The 20,328-nt window shown below is 41.8% G+C and overlaps 1 protein-coding gene across 4 annotated transcripts in view; it reads left to right on the forward strand.

Annotated features, from left to right (window-relative positions):
- Positions 1-20,328, forward strand: part of dip2a (disco-interacting protein 2 homolog A) — a 142,671-nt gene that overhangs the window by 93,955 nt on the left and 28,388 nt on the right. For 3 of the 4 annotated variants that reach the window (XM_079562822.1, XM_079562823.1, XM_079562825.1), the window contains exons 4-15: positions 1,822-1,941; positions 5,739-5,996; positions 6,751-6,882; positions 9,573-9,692; positions 11,908-12,105; positions 13,349-13,440; positions 14,667-14,777; positions 17,024-17,147; positions 17,787-17,896; positions 17,971-18,073; positions 20,096-20,160; positions 20,317-20,328. The exon at positions 20,317-20,328 is cut by the window's right edge and continues 82 nt beyond it. In XM_079562822.1, coding sequence (XP_079418948.1) covers positions 1,822-1,941; positions 5,739-5,996; positions 6,751-6,882; positions 9,573-9,692; positions 11,908-12,105; positions 13,349-13,440; positions 14,667-14,777; positions 17,024-17,147; positions 17,787-17,896; positions 17,971-18,073; positions 20,096-20,160; positions 20,317-20,328 — 1,445 coding nt within the window. The remainder of the gene's footprint in view (positions 1-1,821; positions 1,942-5,738; positions 5,997-6,750; positions 6,883-9,572; positions 9,693-11,907; positions 12,106-13,348; positions 13,441-14,666; positions 14,778-17,023; positions 17,148-17,786; positions 17,897-17,970; positions 18,074-20,095; positions 20,161-20,316) is intronic. The other variant, XM_079562824.1, reaches the window with a different exon arrangement.

Consider the following 20,328-nt stretch of genomic DNA (forward strand, 5'->3'; position numbering starts at 1 on the left):
TGACCATAAATGGCAGTTTTGTTTTTTATTACAAAACTAGACACTGTAATACACCTTATGTGTGATATTGGGAGCTCTGTGATGAACAGAAGTGAAATAAATCGATCAAAAACTTGTGAAAAGTCACGAGCTGGACCTTTCATCTGGGCATTTCATCACAACGCGGCACTTGAATGTTATTGCTGCGTTTCTGTCCAGTCATGCACTTCAGGTGAATAGCAGCTCTGTTCCTATGTCCCATCAAGCCTTTCTCTGAAGTTTCACGTCTGGAAGAGAAAATGAAAAAGTTAAGGAGAAAGATGCTACAGTGTCTGCGTTTTCGTCAGACCAAAATCAGGGGAGGTAAGTATCAGAAGCGTGACAGGCTCAAATGGCGCATGTTTCATAAAACGCACAATATCTTCGTTTCTGGGGAAAAAAAACTTTGATTTTGATCAAAACTAGCCTCTGTTTAGCTTAGGATTTCTCAGGAACCGAGGCACGTAGAATTAAACATTTTTCACCCACGGAGAGCTTCGCGTCTCCCCTTTCAAACGAGCCATAGCATGTGTCCATAGCTATAACTTAGAATGTGCTGTGGTACTACAAACATCATGAAAAATGGTCTGGATTGTTGGCACTCACCAGCTAAATCCCAAACACAGCGCGGCCTCAATGTGTTTAACTATAGTGAAAAAAGAAACTACCAAAATCTTTCATCCAGTGCTGCATTGGTGTAGCTGGTTTCTGAGTCATGAGGAAAACAAAAGAATTGTCAAAGAATCTGAAGGAAAAGATAGTGGAACTCTATAAACTGGGAAAGGGTTATAAAAGATATCCAAGAGAAAACTCTAGCTGAAATACAAAACTCACAAAAACAAGTTGTGTAGCTGTTACGAGATGCACAATAAGAAGGCACTTGATGAAAAATGGGCTCCATGGCCAAGACGCCAGAAGAAAGCAAATGCCACAAAGTATCCGCTTGCAATTATGCCAAACAGCACAGAGACAAGCCTCAACATTTCTGACGCAATGTCATTTGGAATGATAAAACCAAAATGGAACTTTTTGGCCATAACCATAAACGTTACATTTGGAGGATCAACACTGCCATTGATGAACGTTGACCATTCCTACAGTGAAGGAGGTGGATCACAGATGTTTTGGAGATGTGTGAGTTACAGGAAACTTGGTCAAAACTGATTAAGGATGAATGCAGTTATTAAAGAATACGGGAGGAAAAGTGTCACTCATCAGCCTGAAAGCTTCACATGGGACGCATCGGATCACACTTCCAACATGACAACGATCCAAAGCACAAGGCCATGTCGACGTCTCATTGGCTACAGCAGAATAAAGGTTCTGGAGTGTCCATCTCCTGACCTCAATATCATTGAGCATCTCTGGGGAGATCTCTAAACGGGATGTTCCTGCAAGATGCAAGGGTCTGTCAGGAGTTACAAACACAGGTCAAAGGTGAGGATGATTATCTTTAGCAGCCATTCAAACCCCTTTGTGTCCACTTGTGTGGATATTATCTGGCCAAGATCACCAGGGTATGTAACTTTTGATCAGGATCATTTTGGCAGTTTCTTTTGTCTTATGTTTGGAACCATAAATGGCTTCACACAACCACTAACTATGAGTGGAAAAAACGTTTGTGTTATCATTCAAATTCTCTGAAAAACGGCCAAAACATTGTTTTTTTCTTCTGAGCACAACTGTGATAGGAAGAGTAATGTAACTGAAACCCATGAATTGAAATTTTAATTGCTTCCTGCTTGAGAAATGAATTCATAAACCACAACAGTGATGCTTTTGCTCTTGTCTATGTTCTTGTAGATTTGCACACCGAAGCGGTCCAAGCTGCACTGGCCAAGTACAAGGAGAGGAAGATGCCCATGCCCTCGAAGAGACGCTCGGTGCTAGTGCAGTCCTCAGTGGAGGCATGCACCCCCCCAGGTGAGGCCAACCAGATGAAATATGACAAAGTTTCCCAGGAAAACAACAGTCACAGTTTGTACGTTTATGGAGAAACAACGTCCTTCTTGACGCCTGAATGAGCTCTTTGTTTGGCGAAAGCAGCCCCGGCCCCGATGTTGTTCTCAGTCCCACGTGTGCTGCATAATACAAGCGTAATCAGATTGAACAATGTCTTGAGATGACCTTTCCGAATGCTGCAAATATCTCCACTTATAAAGCTGCCCTTGAAACTACTACAAAACTACTACAAACATCACATGCATTTTGTATCCCTTTAACCATGTTTTTCTAAAAGTCTAATGTCAATTAAGTGGATTATTTCAGTATTGAGGTAAGAAAAAAAAAGGTCATGGTACTGCCGAAAAACCGCGACACCTGAGACAGAGCTCGGGTAAAACTGGGACATCTGGTCACCCTAATAGAGCTGTTAACCTCGGGGTTTTACAGATGAAAGCGCCTTTGGAGACACAGGGCAGAGGACATTGTAATGCCTTGCCATTCATTCTATTTTGTTTATGAATGTAGAATGTAGGTCTGGAACAAAATGTCGGTTTGCAATATATTGCAATACTTAGTTGTGATACGTCGCAATAGTTTTGATATTCAGTTTAGCTATAGAATAAATATATTTATTTACATGTTTTTGATTTAAGGATGGTTGTTGAATCCAGATTTGGTGCTGATCGGTTTAAACAAAATATTCTTCTGCCATTTGTGCTTTTCAATGTAAATCAGTATCAAACTGATTTTTATCTAATTTATGCATTTTGGAAACTCAGCTTGCGTTTACTTTATTTAATAAATTCGGGGTAAAATGTTGATGATGAAAAATCACAAATGTGCACTATAATGTATTGTGTTGCCATACTTAGCGTATCTGGTCCTGAGTATCGCGATACATGTTAGATCGCGATGAGATCGTGGTAAAACCTCTGTAAGATCCACCAATTTGAATGATTTGCTAAAGCAGAGGGAGCAGAACTAATCCCCACCACGATGTGATCGTGCTCTATATACAGTATAGAGATATTTTACTTTGATTGTTGATTGTAATTAGAACAAAGTTGATTTCAAGTTAAGCACTTGATGTGAATGTGTGTTTGACCTTTTAGTGACCCGATGGCTCGATGGGTGGTTTCTGGTCGGTTTTCTCTTTTGATGGAACTGTCTCCATGGTTACATATATGTTCCATCCATGGAGATGGTCCAGAGTCGAACACTAAATAAGAATTAAAATGGTGCCAAGATCTTGAACGAGCCGCTTAAAAAATATTGGGCCTTTCTTTAGTATAAATGCTTTTTAGTTGTTTAATTTGTGTTGTTTGTTTTACTCGGTGTTAGCTCTGAGATAAAGAAGTCCTACCTCAACAAACACGTTTCCTACAGTCACGTATTTAAATCCTTCGTAATGTTTTCTTTTCTTGAACTATTCGTTGATTTGTGCAACACATTGCTAGTCCTTGTTGGGAAAATAGCGAGAGAGGAAGGGCCACGACCTTTTTGTTGGAGTCTTCTGAAAACAGGTCTGCGATGCACTTTTGGATCGTGGTCTCCATTGGAGATGTTGTATTGTTCCTATGCAAGTCGACGCCCACAATATGTTTAAATAGGTTTAATGGTCATCGACTCAACAGACAAAACTAGCATGAGTTGATTTGACTTCTCTTTTTACCTAACCCTAGTTAGTTCTCGCTCTCCCTCGCAGCCTGACCCTTTCTTTACCCCGCCGCTGGTGTGATTTATTGGCGGCGAGCGGGGGAAAGCGCACCAAACAGAATAGCGAATGCCCTCGGCTCCCCTGAGAGGCCCAGCGAGCGCTGGTTTGTCGAGAAGTTAAATTTAAGCTTGTTAGAGTCAAAGCTGGTGTAGATATATGTCCAGTTCTGCTTGACAGTTTCTCCCACAGACACACTCCGCTGCAGGGGCTTAAGATAATGACGGAGAGCGAGAGCTTCTTCAGACTTAAGCAAATATCAAGCCAGGCGATGGATTTTCAAGCAAACAGGAGGAAAGCGAAAGACTGGACTTCTCTTTTGATTAGTGTTTCCTGCTATAAGAGTGGAAAAGTCCAAAAGGCTGGTATGGCGTCAGGAACCACCGTCACCAAAGGGGTCCAGCTTTGGCAAATTGAAAAATGTGGTTTCTTAACGTTGAATTTATCTTGATATTTCTTAATGCATTGTGCAACTTTTTATAAGAAAACAAAAGTTGATATTTGTGCATATTTGACCTTGTAATGACCCAGTGGCTGTTTGAGTATCACAGTGTCTACAACGCTCCAGGATAGATTAATAATAATAGTAATGCATTAGTTTTATATAGCGCTTTTCTGGACACTGAAAAACGCTTTACATGCCATTATTCATTCACTCCATACTTGGTGGTGGTAAGCTACTCTTGTAGCCACAGCTGCCCTAGGGTAGACTGACAGTAGCGAGGCTGTCAATCTGTGGCATTGGCCCCTCACACCACCACCCACCCACCCACTCACTCACTCACTCACTCACTCACTCACTCACTCACTCACTCACTCACTCACTCACTCACTCACTCACTACATTCACCCAGGCTTCCTGGTGTTACGGTATGGCCTACAGTTGTTTTATAGGTTTTCTGGTGAGAGCGTCCGTCAGTGTTACTTTACTAGCGAGCTGAATTCTTGCTGTATTTGTGAGTTTACAAACACACAAGAATCCATCTTGAACCGCTCCCGCCTTCACCATTCGGACAGAACCCAATTTGGTTCTGGCAAAACAGACAAAAATGAACAACGCTGCGATTCCAAATAAACACGAGGTGCTGCAACTTATCACACAAACACAGTTAACCTTTGTTCAAAACTAAACTTTGAATGGATTTGTGGTGCTCTTGATCCAATCAGCACAAATGCTGCTCCAAACGTGCCACCTCTCCCCGAGTGATTCCTGTCGGCTCTGTCCCAGATTGATGTCAGTGCAAATGTTATTGGCTCTGGGTTATCAGTCTGGCTCTTGCCAGGTAACCCTCAGGGGTAAAAACCTTACAAACAATTGTCAAACATAACATTCACATAAAAAAGTTGCATATGCAGTACATTTTTAAATCGTTTAAATTGAAAAAAATTGCCATGGACCTGTAAGTCTCTCTTTTTAATGTTTCATCTGGATTCATCTTGATCATTGTTCAGAATGTTAGGCTAACAGGATTAGCACAGAGGTAGATGTTGATTAAAGGTGCAGCATATAACATTTTATCTGGAAGAAAAGCTGATATGGGCAGCACAGTGGTGCAGCGCTTAGCGCTTCACAGCTAGAAGGTCTCAGGTTCGATTCCCACCTGGACAGGCCCTTTCTGTGTGGAGTTTGCATGTTGTCCCCGTGTCTGCGTAGGTTTCCTTCAAGTACTTCGGTTTACACTAGGCCCGAATGAATGAGAGTGTGTTTGAGAGTGTGCATGGGGGGCGATGGATGGAAATTAGCCCATGGCTACAATCCGGTGTGGCTTGTCTACACGTTTAAATAAATAAATAAATGGATGAATATTACTGAACTGACATTGCAGTAATAAAAAAACTGCCTGAGAGCTAAATCACATGTACAGTGCGCCCTCTGCCCAGTAAGTGCTGAAATTGGGCCATTCAGCTGACTGCTGTAACCAGGAAACCACCGCCATCATTCGCCAAAACTCTTTGATGGAAACACATGGAAATTTGCTTTTGTTATGGCCATATGGGAATTTTATGAGGCTCTAGGATCAATTGTTTTTTTAGGATTTCTAACCTCTCTCCCTCTCCCCAGACACCTCCTCCGCCTCTGAGGACGAGGGCTCCCTGCGTCGCCATGGCCGCCTCACCTCCACCCCGTACCAGAGCCACTCCCACTCTCATCCCACGGTGGAGCACTGGTTTAACCGCGTCATCCAGGGCTCCTCCACGTCCTCGTCGGCCTCTTCTACGTCCTCTCACCCCGGGGGCAGGAACAGCGCCCCCCACAGTGCACTCAACGCCAACGCCACGGCCGCAGCGCTGGCAGATCTCATGGCCCACGCGCACATCGGTAAGTCACGACTCGAAGCTTTGATCAGTTCTAATTTTAAACATCAAAACAAACTGCTGACTCTGGCTTTGTGGATGTACTGTAGCTACTGTTGGACATCAGTGCTAGTAACTGAAGGGGATATAACATATTGAGTGCAGGGTCTTCACGGGACTTTAAAGATAATTAAAAGTCATTATTTGAAAGAACATTGAGGTCATCAAAGGCATTCAACTGGATTCAAACTAGCACTAAATCTATATTTCTTAAAACATATCATTTTATTTTAGAGACAGGACTCACTCAATGACATTACTGAACTATTTTTACTGCATACGTTCGTCTATAATAGAGTAAGGAAAAATTCACTGTTACCATGGAGATCCGCCTTGATTGCTGGTGCTGGCACACATTTTCCATAGACTAACATTAGCCAAAAAACAGCATAAAAGTGGAGAAAAAGCCGTGGAATAATTCTGTTACTTGTTAAAATCTCCATTAGTTTATTATTGCTGCTAATCCCATGATGCTTAGCGATATGACATCATAGTCCTGAACTCTATACAAAAAAATATAGTCTAAAACTAATTCAGCTGCAAATTTGACACACTTTTGCTCCAAAGTTGCCTGTCGTGTCCAATTTGGTTTTGAATATAAAAAATTTCCCTTCATTATGTAATATAATGTAATTATGTATGTATGTTAATTCAATATATAGGCATTAAAATGACATTAAAAAGCATTAAATTTGAGCGGCTGTTGTCCCTCTCTGCAGAGCCCCCCTGTGCGCCTCCTGATGTGACCGGGCTGTCCGAGCGCTCCTCCCTCCACAACGAGCGTGCTCAGGTGTTGTCAGTGCGAGGCGTCTCCCGCAGCAACAACCATGTCGTCATGGAGACTGCTGATGGTGAGACCAAAGTCCCATAGTTCCCATGTTTGTTTTCATGTCCCGGTTTATTGGCCTGTGTGGATCTTGTGCATCTCTTTGATGCTTTCGACCGTTTTCAAAAGGGCTCGTGCTCAGGTACGCCTGCCAGTTGTAGCTGTTTTTAAAGGCCCATGACTTCACTTTTTTCGTGTGTTACAGAACAAAAAGACCACTCTCACAAAGTAAAGACAACAAGAGGGTCCCGGGTTTGATTCGCAGACTGGCCGGTGTCTGTGAAGTTTCCATGTTCTCACTGTGCATAGTTTCCTCCAGGTTCATGGATTTTAAAATTAGGGACGTTTTCCTGGTCAAAATGATAGACTTGACAGTTGTGCTATAGCTAGTGGTTTTGTTTTTGTTTTTAATGTAGTACGAAAGATTTACGGGATAATACTAATAAAGGAGAATGGTGGTAAAGAGATGTCAAATACGGTGGTTTCCCGGCCAGAACGGGAGAATGGACATCTCTTCTTTGGTTTCTGCCACCACTAAATTATGTACAATAGGCTCCCCTCTGGGCGTAGGACTCCTCTGCAAAAGAGGTGGTTAATCTCCGCCAAACCTCCCTGGTTAATCAAAGGTCAAGTTAAATTAATTAAAATAAACAGTTCGGCCCCAAGACTGATCCCTGAGGCGCACCACAGTGTAGATTGGCAATATCAGTGGTTTTGTTTTTGCGTACTTAACTGCTGAATGATCTGAAAAGGAAAGATTTACAAAATAAGGCTCTAAATGTCATTAGAAAGATCTACATTTGCGTCCCACTGGCATTAAATCTTAGTTTATTTCACAAGAATGACATGGCTTGGCTTTCTTCATGAGTTCATAGAAAATACCAGTCCCCAACTGCCGGTTTTGCTGAAATTTTCCCCTCACTCCTCTGTTCGGTGAAATGTTTGGAAATACCTTTTTTTTGTCAGTTTTTGACACTAAGTTGTAAGACATGCACGTAAATTCAAGCATGTGAAGAATCCGGATCCGCTGAATGCTTTTAGAGAGCTAGAAATGAGTTGGAGATGGCTACAGGGAAAGGAGAACATGTTTGAGAGGGTACAAACAATTGGTTGCCTATCACCATGAGTTCAAATCGGGTGAGGATCCAAATGGGGTAATGACAGCAGTCTGCTCATACTCTGGAACTGTGCCGGGCTGACCCCATTGTTGCCATGGTAACTGAGGCTCTATTTTCAAGCCCGACTTAAAAATACACCCGCCGACTGTGTGATGACTTCAGTGACACTAATGAGCAGAGGATGGAACGGGCCGTGGTACGAGTGGATTTCAAAACATGCTCCTAAAAAGTCAACAGTAGCTTTATAAGAAAGTCCGCCTTTTTTTGGATACCGCAACGTAAAGTCTGACAATATTGTAATGGCTTTTTCCTATAAGATTTCAGGGTCTTAAACGCATTGTTTCTTTTCACAGCCGAGAGGGAACGGCATAGCCCATGCCCTTTGCCAACCTCTGTTCACTTTGTGACAATGCTGCGTTCCACTTGTCCTTGTAGGTTGGATTTTGTTTTTAATTCAGCTTTTGAATTTCAAAAAGAACGCTCAGTTCCTGCATGAAAAGTCAGTTCTCTCTAACACAGTTGATATTTTAGTACAAACATTAGCATTAATACTATAATATTATTGTGGAGTAGTTTCTGCTGAAATCGCTCGGAAAGACGATAGGCTTTTAGCCGAGCTTTTGCATTTGATTGTATTAGTCAGTCACAGCCCTATCTGGAAGCAAAGCCAAAACGACGCCCTTTAGCCACAGATCGCCAACACTGATGTAGCAGGTGTGCAAGATATTAGCTTCGTCTGGACCAACTCTGTTGTTGCACCAGGCGGAAGATCGGGCCCACAGTGTTAAAAAAAAAAATCTTTGTATTACTAAGTAGCACCATCTCTTGCATTTTTTCCATGTCACCCTGTTGTTTCAGTAAAGAGCTTGTTGTCTACTCATGGCTATACTGAAACGCAATTGGCTCCTCCCACCAGTTGTGCGGTCTCCTTGATCTGAACAAGAAGGATTTTGGGGAGTTTGTGAAGTCACAAATCTTGCCGTGCTAGAGTTTAAGAATCAAATTAACAAAAACAGAAAAATAATATATTTAATATAGTAATAATATAATATATTTCGCAATTGTTGAGCAGACCAAGTTAACCCTTGTTTAAACACTATTGCTCTTCATGTGCTGAACCTCTGCATTTGAAATTGTCTTTACATTTTCAATTAATTAAAACATTTAATTCAAAAATAACTATATAAGTCCATGTCTGTGTATTTTCCCACTTGACAGCTGGAGCACAGTAGCCCTGATAAAAGTTCAATTCCAGATCCAATTCAGACCTCTGTGGACAAATGGAACGCTGCATTTCAGACAAATGTGTTACCAGCTTTGAAAATATGACAATAATGCTCGCACCAAAGGTTTGTCCAGGAGTGGCGTGCCTTGTTCACAGCGATCCTGACATAGTCATTTTTTCAATAACCACAATTGCAATATTTGTGAGAAAAATTGCAATTAGACATTTTCCAGAATTCTCCAACCCTACGTCACCCCACGTCCTCCTCATCTGCTCCCTTGGTCCTCTCATGGTTTTTCTTTACTTTTGTATTCTGATCCACATTTGTGTGTTGCGGCTTTGTCCCTCATCCCCTCCGCTCTCATTGTGTAGGTGTCCCAGTCAACAGTCGTGTCTCGTCCAAAATCCAACAGCTGCTCAACACTCTGAAGAGGCCCAAACGCCCACCATTACCGGACTTCTTTGTTGATGATTTTGAGGATCTTTTGGATGGTAAGAAGAGTAGTAGAACAAATAGTTTTGTCAATCATTATTAATCAGTGCAACCAGTAAAAATGTATTGTTGTTTAGCTATTTTCAACTCGCACTAAGTTGACAACAGTGTGTTATTGACAGTGCTCATGCTGCGCTTATAGGCCAGTCCGCCGAAACACTGGCCTGTAGACAATCAGCAAGTCAAAGTACATTTTTAGCCCTTTTTTATTTCTTTTTTTTATGTCGTAGCACGAAATACACTCAATAACACTTGCTGGATTTCAAGTGGAAGCTGTTTTGTTTAAACAGTGGTTAAATTGACCAAGAAACTCAGTTTGTATCATCGGCAAATGAATATGCTGAACTGCAGAATTAGCTGGCTTTAAAGAAAGAACAGGGGCAGCCCCAAGACTGAATCCTAAGGCACACCAAATAATGGCGGATCATCATTATCAATGGTTTCGTTTTTAGTGGACCCAACTAAACTTCTGAATAATTTTTCTACGAGGAAAGATGTACAAAAAGAACAGTGGTGGCCCCAAGATTAAGCCCTGAGGCACAACACACAGCGGACTGGCAGTATCAATGGTTTTGTTTTAGTAGACTTAACTAAACTTGTGAGTGATCTGGCTAAGGGGCAAGATGTACACAATGAACAGGAGCAGCCCCAAGATTGAGCCCTGAGGCACACCGCAATTCAGATTGGCCATATCAGTGGTTTTGTTTTATCAAATTTAACTAAACTGCTGAATGATCTGACTAAGAGGAAAGACACAATGAACATGGCTGGCCCCAAGATTGAGCCCTAAGGCACACCACAGGACGGATTAGCAGTATCAGTGGTTTTATTTGACTTAATTGTCTCTGTTCCCCTGCACTTGACCCATCCTTTAACCAATGCCTCGGGACGACCTGTCAGGAACAGCATAGTGTAATATCTGTTTGAGATTTACTGGTTTGTCCATTTCTTTTAGTGACGACGATTGTCTCTTTCCTTTACTATAGAAAGTTGTCAGGAGAGTTGGTACAGCACGTTCCCCTTGCTATCCCAGATCTGGGTGAGCGGATGAGGGGAGCGTGCCAGGTGCGTCCTGTGGTCAGGCGGAGTGTTCCGGAAACAGAAGGTCCTGCCCTGTCCAAACATTTCCCCCGCTCCAGAGCTCGGCATGAGTCTGGGCAGGACAAGCGGAGCGAGAATGAACACTCAGCGGGAACATGAGAGCATGGGCCGGTCCTTCCGAAGCGCCGGCTGCAGAGAAAACAGGCGGAACGGGGTAAAAGCAAACGTGTTGGGCTAAGAACAACGAAAAATCTAGGTAGAAATGACGCACCTTCGAAGTTTTAGACCATTGTCAATTTTTTGTTTTATTATGCAGCTTTCTGGTACTTAATCTAAACGTTTTTTTGTTTTTTTTATATATATCCTGAAAACCATAGACTAATACTTTCTAATTGAAAGTGAAAGCATAGTGAATAGTGGCTTAATTTTGGTTATTAAGCAAAACTGACTTTTGTTGTTCCTATACCTGGAGAACCGCTGCAAAAGCTTCTTCTGTTTCCACTGCTGAGGCCTAAACTACCAGGAGATACTTTCCTTGTATCTCGATCCCCGGCAAAGCTTAATCCTCCATCGCCGAGGACACGGGCCTTTTTGTTTGTTTGTTTTTTTGCTTTTATTGTATTGTATAGCTAGGAGTGATGGGAAGGAGGGGCTTAGGGATGGAGCTCTCGATAAATCGGGAAGTGAAGCTGCTGCAGATTTTGTGGATTAGATCAATATTGCATTTTCCAACCAACGAAGTGTAAGATAATGATCAACATGTGTTTCAGATTGTGACCAAATACCAGGAAAAGGCGTAAGACTCCCTCTTTATAGTGCTCCATGTATTCTCTGGTCAGATGAACATCACATATAAAAACATAGACAAACAAAATATATATCTTAATAGAAAACTGGTTGCACTGACGTCTAGTATAGATTTTAGTGTAGAGGGGAAGCAGCGGTTGGTAATTTGTTGTCGGACCGAGTGACGGAACTTGCAACATTTTGGTTATTGTGGTATTAAAAGGGTGAGTAATCAATGTATTCCTATTTCTGTCATATTCATGCCCACATATCATCGTCACATTCGTCCTTTAACCAAAGCTCTCTTTTACAGCGTCACGAGCTCCTCTCTCCTGTCGAACCCGTGGTTGAAAGCGTTGCTAACAGTGCACGTGTTTGTATCTCCAGTCCAGCAGGTGGACCCGAACCAGCCCAGGCCGGAGGGGCAGCAGACGAGCCCGCTGGAGGGGGAGGCTCTGGGAGTGGGCAGCGGCTGGGCCCCCTCCCTGACGGCGGCGCTGCAGAGATGGGGCACCTCGCAGCCCAAAGCCCCGTGTCTGACCGCACTGGACACGGCGGGCAAGTCGGTCTACACGCTCACGTATGGTAGGTCCAGCAGAGGTTTTTCCCTCATCGCTCAGCACTATTCTAGATTATGCTATAAACCCAGATGTGCAGAAAGAGCAGTTTTTAGATTAGTCTGTGCATATTCATCAGAAATATCCAAATACAGGGTTTCCGAGGGGCACTCAAAGTCATTAAATGAATCGTGACAAAATATAGGCCTTTTAATGTCGTTAAAAAGCATTGAATTGGATTGAAACTAAAACTCATGGAATATAATGACCTTGCTCAATTGTTTTTTCTGCTTAAGTTGTGGTCTAAACGAAAGTAGTCTTGGCTAAAATTGTTTTTGCCCATTTTTTTGAATATACAGATTTACCCTTATTCCTCTCTGTCATGGAATGTCTTAAAAATCTTAAAGCTTCTGCAATATATAGAATAAAATCCAAACCTTTATTTGATTACAGTTATTTTTATTCTTGAAATTGTGAGCGGCTCGCCTCTCCTCAGACATGACTGTAAACTTTACTTGGAGCGGGACCTCTCCAGCTCGTCTCCATGGAGATGTCGACTAAAAACAGCCAAATATGAGATTTAAATAGTCTATAATCCATTTTTTGATTGTCCATTGCAAAAAAAAAATGTCTCTGTGTTGAGCTGGTCATCAGGAGCAGGTTTTGTGTCGCTGGTAACAGTATGATCCAAAATGTTGACTATGAAATGAAATATGCACCGATCTTTTGCCTTTGTGGCATTAAAATATTTGTATTTTTGGCATTAAAAAACATCACATTTTACTTGCCGCTCCCTGTATAAATCCTGAAATACAAAATCCACATACATTTGATTTTCTACAAGGAACAACTCTGGTCATTTATATCAAGGGGTCCCAAAATGTTGACGTCCGATGAATGTCTGTCCGAATGACATTGCAAAGTGGGCGGTAACAGGAAACAGTGCACAGGTGTCAAAAATCGCTTACAGTCTTGTCTAAAACTTGAATTGGACATTGTGTGACAGCTGTTGACAGGGATTTGTACTAAACCTTATTTGTTTGTTTGTTTCTATTGTTTCGATTTGTCGGACTTTGCTGATTGATCTACCTGGAATGTCTCAGAATTCCTTTTTAAATACCGTTTTATAACACTTAAACAAAACCTGCAATATCTGGGGTTTTAATATTTATTTCAATGTTTTTTTTTTTCATTCTATAATCCCAATTACCCTGAACTGTCTCATATTACTAATATTTCCCGTGGTGATATTTCCATGTTCTGTGGTGCAGGTAAACTGTGGACGCGCAGTCAGAAGCTGGCCTACACTCTGCTGAACAAGCTGAGCTCCAGGAGCGAGCCTCTGCTAGTGCCAGGGGACAGGGTGAGTGTGGCCCCTGCATCTCTTTTACCACCCACTACAGAACAAAAACCATAAATAAACCAACGCATCAAAGATGTCATGTACATTTTCTAAAATGTACTACAAATTCAAGCCATTTATCCTCCAAATTTCAAAATTCATTATCACTGCTCAAGTAGAATTAAACCTAAAATTATGATTAAAGTATTTTAAGCCCCTTTAAAAACCACAGCAGCAGATACTGTATCATGTCTAGAGAGGCATCCTGGTATCTGATTTCGCTACCGATACTGGAATAAATACTGTTTTGGCTCTGTTTTAAAAGCACAACTTGAATATGGGCACCCAAATTGGAAGCTCAGAACCTGGAGAATTTAACCACTGAGTTAGTTTGATAGCAAGGCTGGAATAGAAATTATGATTGGATCACCGAAAGGTTTTGTATTTTAGTTTTTGAAATGCTGTTTAAGGGGCTATGTGTAGTTTGCCAGTTCTGTACTCGTGATTGCCCCCTCAGGCCAAACGCGTAACTACAGCCTAAATGGAAGCTTGTGCATGAGCTGCATAGGCTGTACGAGCACCAGAAATAACAGTCCCGTCCTGGTCAATTTACAGATTTGCAAGCATGACTTCAACTGAGGATAGAAATGTTTTATAAGATATTTATCACCAAATCAATTTGAGTGTATATTTTCCAAGATGTGATACTTGAGCAAATGCAAAGTGAATCGAGTGAAGAAGCCAAATAATACAGATAAACAAATTAATGAAGTTTTCAAGGAGGAAGAAAAAAACTTTGTATGCATAAACATAGGCCTAATTGTAACAATAAAGAATTCCACTGGTAGAAATGCTACTAGGAAAAGCCAAAATCGTCTCTTTAATAAAATTCCCTGGGCCCTTGTAAACTATACTTGTAAACGGCACATGTCATTGTTTACGTTTTGTAGTCGTTTAACTACTTAAAAATCCGTGCATGCTTTTGCGGCCAAGTAAAGCTAGCATTAGCAACATTATTTTTGCCATTGTAAATACAGCACCATTACCACTGTTACAACTCAAATGTTTTGTAGGTACAGCAGAATTACTGTTATCACTGACACTACTACTCTGCTACTAATACTACACAACCTGTCTGTAGGTATAAAACTATTAGATCAACTAGTTAAAACATGATTATTGTCTGGCTTGTTTCAGTGAAGTTTGTGTCAGTGTAAGCTAACCCAGGCTCGTGTGCCCCCCTGCAGGTGGCGCTGGTGTTCCCCAACAGTGACCCGGTCATGTTCATGGTGGCCTTCTACGGCTGCCTCCTCGCTGAGCTGGTGCCCGTGCCCATCGAGGTGCCGCTCACCAAGAAGGTAAGACCAAAAGACCATTTATGCTTTCGGTTTGCAGATATATTAGTTATAAAGGTTTACTCAGTTTGTATCTTGTGTAGTTTCCGAATTTGAAACAGTTATTAGTGACAAAATACCTTTTCTTTTGTTTCTTTTGGTTTTCAAAGCTCAATAAATCAGGCCGGAGTTACATAGGGATAAAATCACAAAGTTTGGTGTCTGTAGGAGCAAACAATGTGGATATTTCGGTGGCAACAATGTGAGACAAATAAATATTGAGAAAATAGAGTTTGCTTTTACGATTTCCCACGTAATTCTATGGAGAAACATAAACAGTGCAATAATTTAACACCTTGTTGTGAAGAAGAAGTGGAAGTTTATTTGTTAAGAGGACAAAGTAATCTGACATCACAGTGCAGCAGCGGTGACACCTAGTGGACATGAAGCCTTCAGCAAGTGTTTCCTTTGAATTCAAATGACATGTTACATCTCCACTAACCTGATCATGTGGTCAAAGCTTTCTTATTGTTTATGCTATTCTTTGCCGTAGACACTTTACTTCACCATAGAAACATGAAAACATCCATCATTTCTCCATCAGTTTTGCATTTTTTCCCCACCACTTCCCATGCGTCTGCTTTGTTGCACGAGCAGTCTTCCAGAGAAACACTCTGCGAGCTGCCGTTATTGACGTGAACTCATTTATTCAGCGACAGTCCCGTCTATTTTTACTCCTGTGCCTTTTAGCCGTTTGCTCATCGCAGCAAAGCTCACGTGCACACGACAGAGCAGTGAGCGTGTTTACGTCTTCGCTCTCCTTCATCTCCTCTCCCGACACACCACTGCCGCATTGTTAAAGCCAAACCATAAGTCGTTCTGTGTCATCACACGTCGTTCCCTCCGCCTCCTGCAGAGAGCGCTCCAGGCTGACTCTGAATCCTGACCTGAACAATCCGTCTCTCCCTGCGGTCTTTTCCTTACAGATCCATTTGTTCAAATTATAACATGCACGAAATGGTTCTGTTTATGAGCCACTGTTATTAATCCAGTGGTTCACAACCCTGTACTGGCCTGCGGACCCTCGGACCTTTCAGTTGTGGTCCTACACAGGCTCTCGTCTAACTCAAGGGTGGGGCAAACAAGACAATTCTCCAAAAACTACACATTGTACTGCAACATATAGCGTTTCTAATCAAGTTATTGTTCAGTTTCCCCTTTTTTTTCTCTTGAATCTTATTGTGATTTAGAAAAATAGTTATCAGTGGCAAAAAAGAACAATTGTCTTTGGAGCTTCAAATCCCAGTAAATCAGACTTGGGATTGGAAAGGCGAGACACTGCAGGTGAATAGGGAAAATATGTATATTTACAGATATCAATTTGAAACTTTTGCTGTAGATCACTGGCATAAATGTGAGAAAAAAATACATTGCAAGATTTCTGTCATTTTATCTTTTCATATAAGAACAAGGTGTTTTGTGCCTAAAAATGTCCCAAATTTCCCATCTTTTCAGCGACGAAATCTGAATAAAGGATAGAGCTACATTCAAATGTATGGTTTCATTTTATTGATGAATGAGTTACCAAGACTTTTTCAGAGGGGATTTGGGATTTGTTTAGTTTTAAAATAAGCTGTTTTTTAGTGGAAAAATTTGTAAAAATGTAATTTTCGCCTCATTTTTTGACATTCAAAACTCAATAAATGGGGCTTAGGGATTAAATAATAAAAAATCCCTCTGAAAAAATCTTTCAAGTATTGTTCATTCCAAGGCTGGAAAATTTGAAGTCTTTAGGTCTGACTGATTTGGACATAGTGTCGCCACAATGACAGAAAAATGTGTTTTGAGAAAAAGGCCCTTGAAATTGCATTCTCCCAAATAAGTCTATGGGCAAACATTGAATCAGCGCAATATTTAAACATGTTATTCTGAAGGTTAGGCTTATTTTCTGTTTCCGGGTGAAAGCTTGTATGTTCAGAGACCAATTTGGCCCCAAACCTGAAAACTGAAAAAGTGGAGTTTTGCCTATAGTGTCTCCCCTTAAAAAAAAGTCCTTCTGGGAAAACAAAGTTTGGCTCAAAGACAAGGAAAAAGGTCGGGAACCACTGAGGTATGAGACTGAAAATGTCAGAAAATAAACATCTTTTGGTGCAACTCGAAGTTTAGCACCTTGTACATGAGGTCCAATGTGTGACGTTTTGCCCACTCTTTTTTTTTTGTTTTACCTTGACTTTAAAACTAAGATGTTAAGTTATAAATTATGTCCCCAGGATGCGGGCAGTCAGCAGATCGGCTTCTTGCTGGGCAGCTGTGGCGTGAGTCTGGCGCTGACCACAGACGCCTGTCAGAAGGGCCTCCCCAAAGCCCCCACAGGAGAGGTGGCCACTTTCAAAGGTATGGCAGACTCGTGTGAATGTGTCTATATATTATATATCTGTATATTGTTATTTATTTTGATGTAACCTGGGACTGCGGATGGAAACTAGCTATTTAGCTCTAATCTCTGTTGTAACATCTCTGTTGCTTTGAGCTTAATGTCTCTGTACATTGTCCCTTCAATAAAGATTAAAGTAAGTACTGTTGGTCCAGGAAGTAAAGCATAAGTACGTGTGACAGATCTGTAAAAAGTGGATTTGTGTCAACATCAGCAAGTCTTAAAAAAGAAAAAAATCCAGATTAAAACCAAGGGTGTAATGGAATTCATTGATGCTGAACTTTTGCCCACTTTTAAGTTCTGATGCGTACCTTTGCCTGAACGATACTTTTTTCCAATACCTATATAAACATGTTTTTGTCGTCTAGAACCAGAAAACAGAACAATAATATCTGCAAATTTACAATATCGGGTTCAGCTCCAATGTCAGGGAATGTGTAAAAAATGGGGAAGAAAATATTCCAGATGCCAGACTGGTGTGGTTTAACGGTCCCCAGCCCTAGTTATGTTTCTGAGCTGTTTGAATGATTTTGAACAATCGTAAAGAAAAAGACTGCTACATCATGATGTCTAAAAATGCCCCGTGTCCGGTCCCCCAGGCTGGCCGCGGCTGCTGTGGTTCGTGACCGACGGGAAGCACGTGGCGAAGCCCCCCAAAGACTGGCACCCGCCCGTCAGAGAGGCCAACAACGACATCGCCTACATCGAGGTGAGGGGCCCCTCCACACCCAGGGGCCGCGCTCCTGTAGACTGTCATTTAACCATGCCCTTCCTGTGCCCCAGTACAAGACCAGCAAAGAGGGCAGCACCATGGGCGTCAGCGTGTCCCAGGCCGCCATGTTGGCTCACTGCCGCTCCCTCACTCAGGCCTGTGGATACACTGAAGGTCAGACTCAAGTCTTCACTGAGTTTCCATGGATCACCTGTGGAGCGCAGTGTTGTTTTTGTAACCTCTTAACCCCCGCCTTAACTGAGCTCTCTAGTTCGGCTTCACCCAAATCTAAAAGCCTCTTGACATTTGACAAGCTGATCCGATCCTTTGTTGTTGCATTGACGCCGCGTTTTTGTCTCTCTCTCGTCGCTCTTTTGTAGCTTCTTTGTCACTTTATTGTTGCAATTTTTGGCTTTTTTTTGTGCCTTTTTTGTTGCATTTTCATCCTAATTTTTCCCTCGTTTTTTTTTTTTTTTTTTTGCTTTTTCCGAGAAGCTTTTAGATTTGGGTAAAGGCAAACTGTACTCGGTTCAGGTGGGGGTTAAGACGTTAAAAAATCTCAAAGTGATGATCAGAGGACGAGGAGAACGGCCGCTTTAGGGAAAAGTCATGTTCACACAATCTACCTTCATCCACATTTCCAATACTTTTCAACACTTATTTTCAATACTTATCGAAATGAGTTTTTGGGAATACTAAAACTTAATAATTACTTTTATAATGAAACTGACTAAAAGTAGAATAAAACTTGACTAAAACCTTAGTGAGTGTCACATTTAGAAATGACTGAAACTAAAAAGCTATTCACCTTATTCCGGAGGTTCGCGTGGGCCCGCCCCTTTTCTCCTATCTGTTAACATGGGGCTGGAGAAGTCCGCATAAAATCAGTCACTACTCGAAAACAAAGCCGTTTTCAGGCCGCACAGAGAAACGGTGCAGTGTCGACATGTTGGTGCAAATGAACATCGGACATTTTACACAAATCAATCGACTAAACATCAGATTTGAGCGGAGAATATTTTCCCTCGTCCTCCGTTAAGATGAACGGGCTTCGCGCTCGACCGGAAGTGTCTGGACAACGGAAGTGCCGAGACAACGCAAAAAGTGGCAAAAGTGGGCGGGGCGGAATAAGGTGAATAGACCTGACATTTTGAAAATGATTTTAAAGGGACTATACGGAGTTTAAAAATGTTAAAACCAAGTATTTTCCTCCCCCTACATGTTCCAGCCATGTCCTAATGTGCAGAATGAGCTCAGACCTGTTCACCAGAACTGCCTCTATAATCCTGCACTGTCACTCAGAAAGGTGTTAATTTGGGTCTGAAGTGCTTAATATAGAAGGTGCAGTTACGCATAAGACCTGAGGTGGCAGCAGTGAGTATAAAATGACCAACTTGCATCTAGCCCCTTTAAAGTATGTTGTAAATGTCATTTGTGAGAAAAATTAGCCTGATGTGTTAAGTTTACATTGTATTATGATTTGTTAATTTATGGTCAATGCAAATAGTCAATATGTGACCAAAAAAAAGGGAAAAATATTTATTTGGTCAAATTTTGAATAAAAAGGTTTATTAATAAGGTTGGCTAAAGTGCCTTTAAGACTGAAACTAAGAGGGCTGCCATAAACAACACTGGTAGAGTGACAAGAAGAAGACCAGCATGACATTTAAGGCAGCTCCATGGATTTCCTAAAGCACACTGTTGCTTTAGCCGCAATAGTGAAGTGTCCTCTTTGTTGTATATTTTAAATATATTCCTCCATTGCACATTGGAACACATTTAGCCTCGATCTGGAGGATATTGCACTGGTATTTCACCAAAGAGTGTCACTCACACGCACTTATGATACGCGATAAACTCCTCTGCTTGACGGAGCTAGCAAACATTGGCCAAGGGGGCGGGCCTTTTGCAAAAGGTCAGTTAGGGATATGAATTGGTCTATGTCTAGTTATGCAGCTGCTAAGATAATGTCCCAACAATGGTCAACTATTGCTATACGTTTCAAATGTACTGTATGTTCCTTCGTGCCTCGTCTTCTTCAAAATAAAGCCGTTCTGAATCTGCTGTGCCCCCGTCAGTCTCTTCCCCTCCCCGTGGACTGACCTCTCAACCCCTGTCCGTCAGCATTACCCAGGAGCCTCGTATCAAGCTGAAGCGTGCCCTCGTCACCGCGTGCTTCTGCTTTTTTTTTTGCAGGCGAGACCATCACAAACGTCCTGGATTTCAAAAGAGAGGCCGGATTATGGCACGGAGTCCTCACTGTGAGTAGCGCTAATGCTAATCACAGACTTTTACGTAAGGAGCTAAGCTAACAAGAGCCGCGGGTGCTCGTGAAAAAGTATAAGCCAAAGTGTTACCAAGCAGAGGGATGTGAATGTATGAAAGTGCCTGTGTAATTGTGGCGTTTTGTCGGACAGAGCGTGTGGAAG

Source organism: Gobius niger, assembly GCF_951799975.1.
Source record: "Gobius niger genome assembly, chromosome: 9".
Classification (NCBI taxonomy): Eukaryota; Metazoa; Chordata; class Actinopteri; order Gobiiformes; family Gobiidae; genus Gobius; species Gobius niger.